A 10,462-nucleotide genomic window follows, 5' to 3' on the forward strand; every position below is an offset into this window, starting at 1 on the left:
AGAAAAATTAAATAAATTTTCTTGTAAAAAGTAAAAATACCTTCATTGGGGAGGGGATCCTATTTTTGATTCATAACTTAGAAATGTTTTAATAGTTCAATATCAGTAATAAATAGGAATCGGTATCACAAATTAAATATTACTTTCTCAATGCAGATTCAGTTTCCAAAAAAAACATCTGATTCTTTTATTCCCGATCCCGATTAATCGTCCCATTACTAATTATTTCTATTAAAAAAGCATTAAATGGGGTTGTTTTCTATTGGAAAAATGATGGAATTATATATTGCTTTAAATAATTCAGTAAAAGATTTATTTTTTTATTACTACGTCTCATCAAATTATGTTCGAAGTTTACAGACACTCTCTTCCCTAAGTGATTTTCTTATCAATCATCATTTCTAATGATTGTTTTCTTATGTCTGAGGGGATAGACATTTATACCATGGCTTTGTAAGGAATTGCACCATTTAGCAGTTACAAAATAAAACTCATTGGCTTATTAGTGCTTATTAAGTAAAAAAATAAATCATATCGCCGCAATAATGCATGAAAAGTAGGTCATTAATACAGTGAGTACGCACTCAAAGTATTTCATAGAATATAAATTAATACATGGACAAAAAGACATGCAGTTATCTTTAGACGCCAATATTTGAGTAAATTTTAAGTACCCGAGTTTTTAGATACAAAATGAAAATTTAACAGAAAATTGTGTCGAATTTTAATAGTTAGGACCTAAATAAAAATTCAAGTTATATTTTGATCAGTTACTGACGCCGAATCAATGTCAATCCTGTGCAGGTTGCAATTACGAAAAGGGCGAGAACCCCATTGTTATTACTATTAGAACATAATTATTAGAATGATTGTTATAATGACATTGGAAAAACTACAAGATGCAACTAAAAAATTTAAATGTCACTTCAAGCACAAATCAAGATAAAAAGAGATGCTAGGTTCCAAATGGAGTATATTTCATTTTAACTAGGATTAAACAATACTATCAGCTTTTTAAGATCCAAAAAATCCCTTGATCCGTTCTATTTCTAGTTATAGCTCCCACAACTTTTCAGCTTTTTTTCCTATACTAACTAATCGACTCGAATCAATCCTTCACGATTCAAGTGGAAAAGGAACTAGTTACAATATAATAGATTTCGATCTGAAAATTACTGACAGGCTAGACTGGGCCCGTTACCATATTGAATGAAATAATGCAGGCGTTTTGTATGAAGAATCGAGCGTGTACACATGGTACAGTGTATATAGTGATCCCTCATGTATATCATATACATATTAAGATTTAAAAAATAACTCTATAGTCATATTATGAAACTTCGCAGACGTTATGCATGTAACCTCGAGCGTGTTTAGGTAAGGCTCAGCCAGGTAGCATTATAGAGACTAAACTGGCTCATTACTTATCAGTCAAAACGTCAAATTAATTATTTTTCCCCCTCAAATTGTTATTTTTATTACTTTGTTCTTGGGAAGAGAAAATCTATGTATTGAGTGTGCTCACAGTTAGTAACTTTGATGTAGATATATCTTTTATATTTTTTAGCTATATATGTCTCTTTGACGACCCCTAATAACTCCAGGTACTTCAACTTGTTAAGAACAAATTTCGGTCTACGCTCTAAGAGCGCAGTATAGACGGAAAAAAGGGGTCCAAATCGATCAAGAAAAAATCAGTTAAGACCGAACTTTAAAAAAAACCATAGCGGATGGAGTCTCAACACTAATAAGGCAGACACTAAGTACACTTATTTTTTCTCACTTTTTATTCTGTTTTTCTAATTGATCGATTGAGTCGATACTTCACGACTCACTTGATAGATCAATCGATCTACACTTGTTACAATACACCAATATATTAGTCTTGGAATTGGGTATGAAATTTTTAAAACAATCTTGTACCGTTATAATATTAACTAATTCCGTGCAACTACGTTGTAGACGTGTATCGCAGTAGAATCTGTCCTAAATAAAAATAATTTTTGGTCATCTTTGACAGTTTCAGTTTTAAAAAAGATAAAGATTGAGTTATGGGACTTTCTTTGATAAGAAAAATTTAGGTTGACTCTATCCAACTGCTGTTTGGACAAAAATATTTGTCCAAATCGATTTAAATAATATAACTTAAGACCGAACTGGAAATAAAATACCCGTATCAGATCAGGTCTCAATAGTAATAAGCACACTTGTCCATAAGTACATTTTGTCTCTCTTTCTATTTTCCAATCACTCCAATCGAATCTAACCTTAACGACGCAATAGACTCTAGTCGACACTACACTAGTTACATTATATAGTATATTAGTGTTGGGACTCGTCGTGAAAATTATAAACAATCTTAGATAGTTAGATCTTAACCAATTCGGCCCAACTATGTTCTGGACGGGTATCACAGGAGAGTCAGTTCTAGACAAAGAAAATGTCTGTTTTTGCTGTAGAAAAGATAAAGAAAGATTTTTTTGGAAGAAAAATTTTGGTCCACGGCTTTCAACCGCTGTTTTGACCAAAATATTAGTCCAAAACCGAAAAATAATACTACGGTCTGGAACCAAGTCTCAACAATAGTAACTAAAGTAACACAGTATACACGTGAAGTATTTCATTAACTCGTAATTAGTTTTCACCGTCTATTTCGGTCCAAACCACAGAAGACCGAACCGGTAAAAAAGTTCGGATCGGACCAAATCTCATCACTAATACAAATACATATAGAAGGCACGTTATTATTTATACATATTAATACGATGACTTATGAGTGATGAGGAATGAGGAGTTAGGGTAGTACGAAGAATTTGCAATTTTTATTACTCGCCCCTCGTCTCAGATTTCAAATATAGTTATTATTATGTATGCGTATAATAAATATACATTTTATATTCATAGGCTTATATAATAACACTTTCTTTGTGCTAAGAAGAAACCTTTTTATGTATGTACGTGGAAAAAAAACGAAATAAAGAAGGAAAATTGATTAAAAAAATTCCAAAAATTGATATATCATAAACTATGGTTTTGAAATCCAATACTATGTGGCCCCTCAACACAAAAGTAATTTAGATTCATTTTTCACTCAAATTTAAACACAATTACATTTTATAGACCCACACAATTTGACGAGTGTTTGAGGAGGAGAGCAGCTTAGCTGTCATGGTGTGTTATTAGATTGGATGTGTGTAGCCATGAAAAGAAGCAAATAAAAACATATCCTTCTCTCTGTTTATAGGAGTGATGGTACGATTTATAAAAATTCCGATTCTTTAATGTCTTAATAGTTAAAAAAATACAATTTTGCTATAAATTTCTAAGAATTAAAATTTATAAAAATAAATTCCCTTCCTTTATTTAATTTAAATAATATTTCCATTAAATAATGAAAGGCAATTCCTCTTCCCCGGAAGCTATTTCCAATGCAAATTTTCCCAGGGCGAATAACCCCACAGCAAACTTTCCAAAGGCAAAAATGGCAAAGGTAAGCTTTCATAGATCCCCTTACAAAACTTATTCCCCTCAAGGTTAATAGAAATAAAACCTTCATACAATAACAATATTTGCACCGACCGCAAGTGTTTAGAACTCTTTTGTTCACGTTTAGGTTTGTGTTATCAAAAATGTAATTAAATATCATTAGTTATCATAAATGATCTTATTACGATATTTTCTAAAATCAAAAGACTTAAGTAACAAATTCACATGTTCGTTTTTTACATCTTGACGGATATATTTAATATACTGTTTTTTCAAAACTTTGAAAAGTAATAAAACGTTAAATACCAGTACTAAATGATGATACATAAGAATCGGAATCGCAAATTAAATATTATTAACCGACTCCCGATTCTGACATATAATCCCCTCACTAGTATATAGCAAGGTCATATAGGCTTAAATTACATTATTCTAATGCAGGCAGTAAACGCCTGGCCCCCCATTATGTTTTCAATAGTTGTATTAGTTGACATATGCCCTTATGGTATTTCAAAATTAAAAAAATCCAAAATGAACGAGGTAATCCTGACAATTTGAAGAAAGTTTGAGAGGAAATCAGTTTAGGTGTCATGAGATTACATTTGATCAGCCACAAGCAGATGTGAGAGAAAGATAAAAGAAGACCCCACTACGTATATAGAGAAGACATATAGGCTTAAATTACACTAATGGTAATCCTCAATTCTACTCAGAGTCCAACAAGGACTTACACTTATAACTGCAAAACAATTCCCCAGGTTTACTTCCTTCTTTCACGCAATTGTGATTAGTACATACTGAAATAATATGTACTTTCTTCAAGAATAAAATGATAATGATGACAGCTGTTCGGGTTGCAACTAAAAAAAGTTTTTTCTAGCTCATATTTTATACAACAATATTTATCGACCTATTAATAGCGACGTCAGGCCCGTGACTATGGTGGTATGTGTTAAAGTACGCTACAACTCTCCTGACTAAAATCTTTCCATATTTATTGAAAATAAAAACAAAGTTTTTGTGGAATGAAAGTATTCAAAACTTTGGGAATTTTTTTACAAAATTTAAAGTTAACAATATCCATTGCTGCCGAAAAAATTATTCCAATAAAGTTTATATACTAAATTCAAAAAAGAATTGTCAAAATCCAAGTAAAGGCTCTGGGTGACGTCATCTATACTTACTCCTGATAGCAACACCCCCTCCCAATAGAAAATTTAAAAACCGTGATTACGATTCTGTAATGAATAATCCTTTAGAGGCCCTACAAATTGCACTACTTAAAGCATCAAAAATTCATTGTTACATTTTCAAAGAATTATATAATTCATATATTTTATTTCAAAGAGGCCATAATATTGAGGCCAAATTAGGTCACATAATAAAATAAAGTTACTGAACTATAGTAAACATTTTTGAGTAACTCAAGTCAATACAGAAATGGAATACAAAACCTACAATTAACCAAAATATATATAATAAGTATTGAAATATATATTTTATGTATATATTTATCTCAACGCATACCCCTAACTACACTTAAAATCGTAAAAATTCATCAACACAATTTAGGAATTAAATATTGATAGATTGTATATATTTAAGAGACCATATCGGGCCCAAATAAGGTATCACATATAAAATAATGGTTCTGAGCTATGGTCAAGGTCTTAGGGTATCGGAACTAATAACCAAAATTTGATTATAATACTCCAAATTTACTCAAATATGCCTATGAATTATTAGGGCTGTACTTATTAATAATATAAAAAATATATATTTAGCCAGTAGTACATTAAAATCTGAACACTTCGAATCTTAAACTTCAACAACATATAATTTATTAATTAACAAAAGAGTTTTAACAAAATCAATGCTATAAATAGATGTGTGTCTGAGCTCTCTTAATCATAAATGCAGCCGCCCTGAGAGGCAATGATGGCTTCCAGGTAGCGGTAGAAGGCTAATTGTATATGCTTTAATATATCGAAAAAAGAATTAATTTTACTCAGTCAACCTTTATTAATTATTGAATTAGTAAGTGTTCAGATTTCAATGGATCACCCGATAGACTAATGTTCAAGTTTGTTTTTTAAGTTAACTCGCCACGTACTTGGATAACCCAGAATAGTGTTCTTGGGAGAATAGGGTTTTTCTATTACTTTAGTGCCGTTAACGAGTAGCAAAAATTCATCGTTACAATAAAAGAATTCTAAATTAATAGATTCTCTGGATGAAATCAATCAAATGAGGGTTCTAAATTTTAGTCGATATTCTTGTACTTTTCAACTCATTCCAGGTATTTGAATACAAAGCTCTTAATGGACAGAAATATGTCAAAAATATTGAGCTCTGTGTATATTATATGATATTAAATTAATAATAAATTGGACGTTTATAAATTTCCTGATTTTTTTTCAAGATTATTTTACTGTTTAACTCATCACATATGAGGGTAATCCAGAAATATGTTACTTGTGCACATTCAATGCCAAGTAAATCGTCATGTATAAATACATCAACACACTATAATCGTCCACATTTAATTAAATAATTAATGATCAAGGGAATAGAGCCAAGGAAATGGAAATCTAGGATAATTCAAAGGACAAACTAAACAATTAAATAAATTTATATATAAGCAATAGTGAAATCATTAAATATTCAAATACAAATTCACGAAATGAGAAATGATTTTTTTTTTTTTTGTTCTCTGTTTCTCGAAAAACACAATATAACATCTATTATATATTCATTAACACAAGGACTGCAAAAAAATAAAACAAAACAAAACTTGTCAATTCATTTATTCATTTTGTTCGTTACGTATTGCAAAATAAAGTAGGAGATACCATCATATATTATAAATATATATATATATATGTACACTGACCATTTCTGAAGAACCTGTTTAAATAAGTAGGTTTACTAGACATGGTTATTGTCTTAGAAACTAATGAAAGCTGAGCAAAACTTGACAAAATAAATGTACTCTGTCAATATAAAAGTAATTTGGAACAAAAAAAGGAAAAATCCCAATTATATATATATAAAGCCCAATATTTCATAGACATATTTGAGTCAATTATAGACTTTGTACTCCAATTTATGACACAAGTAAAGATACCTAATAATTTTACCTAGAGTTTAAAATCATTATTTGATTTACAAGACATATATTGACCCCGATATGGTCTCTTTCAACCATAAAATATATATATATTTATCCATTCTGTTATTGTGACGAGGAATTTTGGCTACTTAAGTGTAATTTGCGACATACCCAAAGGGTGAATAAGAACAATTTGTTGATAGAAATAGAGGATAGTACGTGGAAAATTACATAAGTAATCCATACTCAATTTTTAGAACCATCAATTTAGCTTGATTTAATGTTGACGGCCCACACATACTTAATATTGTATTTGATTTAATAAAATGTCTTACAAATGGAGCCTCTATTAACAAGGAATTTTACGAAAATCATGCAATTCCTTCAAACCCTGACTTCAAAATGATACTCCAAGTTACACTGTATTTAAGTACATTAGACCCTTAGATCTTTACTGAAGTATAGGTAAATACTAGAATAATCGATGGAAGCAAGTGTAAACACTATTTAAAATTGAAGTATTTATTTATATAAATTTCCATTTCGAACAAAAAACAAAATCGTGATCCTTGTAAACTTGAAACCGAAAAAAGAGTTTTTTTTATAGGAACAGCAAATGCTAATTGTTTTCTTCTAATTGCGATAGGAGAATACTTTGTTACACAAATTAACAATAAATTATATGTACTTTTAACGTACATTAAAACAACTTGTAATCTGCTTAGACACCATGTGTAAATGATGAAGTGTGACTTAAATAAAGGTTCGATTATTTGACCACCACCAAAGGCAGTTCGTTCCATGTTGCAATACTACTTGAGAAAATGATGCAAGGCTTCTTTCCAAAGGAAAGAAGAGGAATATTAGTGTACAGAGAAGAATTATCATGTCTTAAGAACATCAAAAAGAGACCCAACAGAGAATCAGGTGAAGGAAAGCCTTAAGGACGTACAATACTTGATGCCTTTTAAGAGCCCTTCTCTCTCGTTACGTGTATATTTGTTATTCATAGTATCTTTAATCTCCTTCCTTACTCAGACCTTCACTCATACATAATATGATAAGTTGGACCAAACAATCATTGGAGGACTTTTAAACAACGTTTTCTTTTTACCTTATACACATCTGAGAAGAATCCGGAGCCGATTTTGTCCTTGTGAAAGTCATCCAGCCGATATAAATGAGACACCGCGGTTTTTAGAGCCGTACATGAAGGAACTCGTATCCGTTTCCTCCACTCAATGACCTCATCTTCCTGTTCCGAGGGTAGGAGATACCCCCTCGGAAAATAATCAACATTCATTTTGGTTCATAAATGATTCGCACAATCACAGGTCACTATTTAAAATGGTGGTTTATTAGAAGTAAAGTCAATTATATTTCGGGAACGACTTTTCTGTTATAATTTATGATAAAAATTGTTGTTATAGTAATATTATATATGAACATGGGGACAGCCCAGAACTGTATTACTAACTAGTGGGAGAAACAACCCTACAACTATTACTGAAGTGAGAAGTCTACTTCAACTGCCGCCTTCTTCCTTCCTTTTCATTATTATTTAAGTCACCGGCACGCTTTAATTCTTCTTGCCTTCCTTACTAAACTATCGACTCGTACGCCTTCTCCCTCCATCGTTGCTAGCTCCTGCGTTTCATAGCTAGTTTCTTCTTTCTCAACTCAAACCTACTAGTTAGTGTTAGACACTACACAACCTGCTGCCGTTCGCCGAAATACAACTCTAGCGTCATCTAGCTGCCCATAGTGTAATATAGGTTTTTACTACTATAATCATAATATTTTACTTGTATATTGTTGTTAATATGATCAATCTGATTATTTTTTAAGACGTAATCAACTCTAAGGAGATTCCCCTAAACAATTCTTTCAATAACGAATAGCCAGAGATATATTGATTTTTTTGTAGTCCCAAAGGCCAAACAATGAAAATGACGCCTATATGATGAATGTATAAGCTTCATATCTTACTTTCTTTCTAGGTCTCTTTCCGAAAGAGTAGACTTCATTTTGTAGTATGTTTGCGATTACAAGTTGCGTTTTTGAAGAAGAAAAAAATGAAACTTGTATTAAGTATATATAAGTAAATTGTGTAAGTTGTAGCCTAAAAATGAGATAAAACATTGTTTGAATAAATAATTTAAGTGCATTTGAGATGAAGATAATACAAAAATTATTATTGAGTATTTAAGGATATCATTTGTGACTTTTTTGATGATTGAAAATTACATAACTACGTCCTCCCTGACTATAATCCTCTCAAATTGGTCGAAAAGACAACGTTTTTTGTCAATTAATTTATTTTGTTCGTCCCAGTGCCCCTTAATTTTGCCTTAAACTATTTCGCCTTAAAGCCATTTTTCATCAAGGATATTTCGCCTTAATATATAAATAAATTCGGTTTATAAGTCCTTATTGTTATTTTTTGCTTGTTATTGATGTTCCCTTTGCATTCATTAAGTAAAAAAAAATGCAATGTGTCAGGGGCGTCCTTTGGGGGTAGACTGAAGTACTTTACCCACCTAACCTACAAAAAAAAAAAAAAATTTTTGCTTATTACTATAATTTTTTTATCTTTCGGGCAAATTATCCAGCATAGCAAAAAATTTAATATTGGAATTTATTTTCCCCCAAAAATTGTTTTTTTGTGAATAGCAATATATATTTGAATTTTTTTCCCCAAAAATTTGATTTTTTGTGAATAACAATGGATTTTTTGATTTTTTTTTTCCGAAAAAATAATTTTTGTTGGAGTAGCCGTGGATTTTTGAAATTTTTTTATTAGAAATTCAATTTTTCATATTTTTTTCAAAAAATTAATTTCTTTCAAATCTTTGTCCAAAAAAAAATATTTTTTGTTTTTATCATAAAAACTCCAAAGGGCAATAAATAAACTAAATATTTTTTTTGATTTAGCTAGGAAATCTTCAACTTAGAGTTGAGTATTTTCTAATAAAAAACTAGCTTTAAAATTAGAACAGGAAAAATGGTTGTTGTGGAGTTAGCCCCTCCTTCTGAAAGAAGAATTATCTCCTATCTTTGGTGTAAATTGTTTTTAAACATAAAAATTTGAATACATTATAATATTTTTCCTCAACTCAGGCTTTTTTAAATGTTGAAGGTTCTCTTAATTATAGCAGTAATTCATTTTCTCCCCCAAAAAACATATATAAGACAGTTGATATTAACAGGGGCCTTAATCGAATAGTTCACAAGGACAATAGAAATACAAGGTTAGACCATCATATAATGGGGCTTGCTAGAAATTTCAATTTAATGTAGTGTACAGACTGTTGGTTAAGACAGGGAGATTTTGACAAAAAACGCAACCACTCATAGTCTATGAAGTCACTATTACTAGAATTTTCAATTTAATGTATCGTACCGACTTTTGGGAATGAAAAACGGATTTTGACAAAACACACAACCCCCCCCCCTCATCTACTATGACGTCAATATTAAAAGCTTGGTGGAGGTCAAACATCAGTCGTACACACTTTATGGTATAACCCTGTATATCTAGTAACCTTGAGTAGTACCATATGTCTTGCTCCTACCTTCTCTTCGTGCTCTGTTTTTCGTTACAAAGATACTTATGCTGAAGCACAGTACAGCATATAAAAAAGAAAAGGGGAGTTTATCCATATTTTGAATTGTATAAAATATGACTTGACAGGATGTAAAAATAAAAGAAACGGACACTGAACGTCGTAATCCTGTTGGACAGGAGAGAGACTTAGCTTTCATGTGGTCTTATTAGATCAGGTGCAAGCAGCTGTGAGATATAAGAAATTTACAAAAACCTCACTCTATACATAGAAAGGGCATATAGGCTGGAATTACTCC

The 10,462-nt window shown here is 30.9% G+C and overlaps 1 protein-coding gene across 1 annotated transcript in view; it reads right to left on the reverse strand.

Moving 5' to 3' along the window:
* Positions 1-8,150, reverse strand: part of LOC121119544 (uncharacterized) — a 74,102-nt gene extending 65,952 nt beyond the window's left edge. The window contains exon 1 of the mRNA XM_040714242.2: positions 7,713-8,150. Coding sequence (XP_040570176.1) covers positions 7,713-7,901 — 189 coding nt within the window. The 5' untranslated portion in view covers positions 7,902-8,150. The remainder of the gene's footprint in view (positions 1-7,712) is intronic.
* Positions 8,151-10,462: the final 2,312 nt, after the last annotated feature.

Source organism: Lepeophtheirus salmonis, chromosome 6 (assembly GCF_016086655.4).
Source record: "Lepeophtheirus salmonis chromosome 6, UVic_Lsal_1.4, whole genome shotgun sequence".
NCBI classification, from domain to species: Eukaryota; Metazoa; Arthropoda; class Copepoda; order Siphonostomatoida; family Caligidae; genus Lepeophtheirus; species Lepeophtheirus salmonis.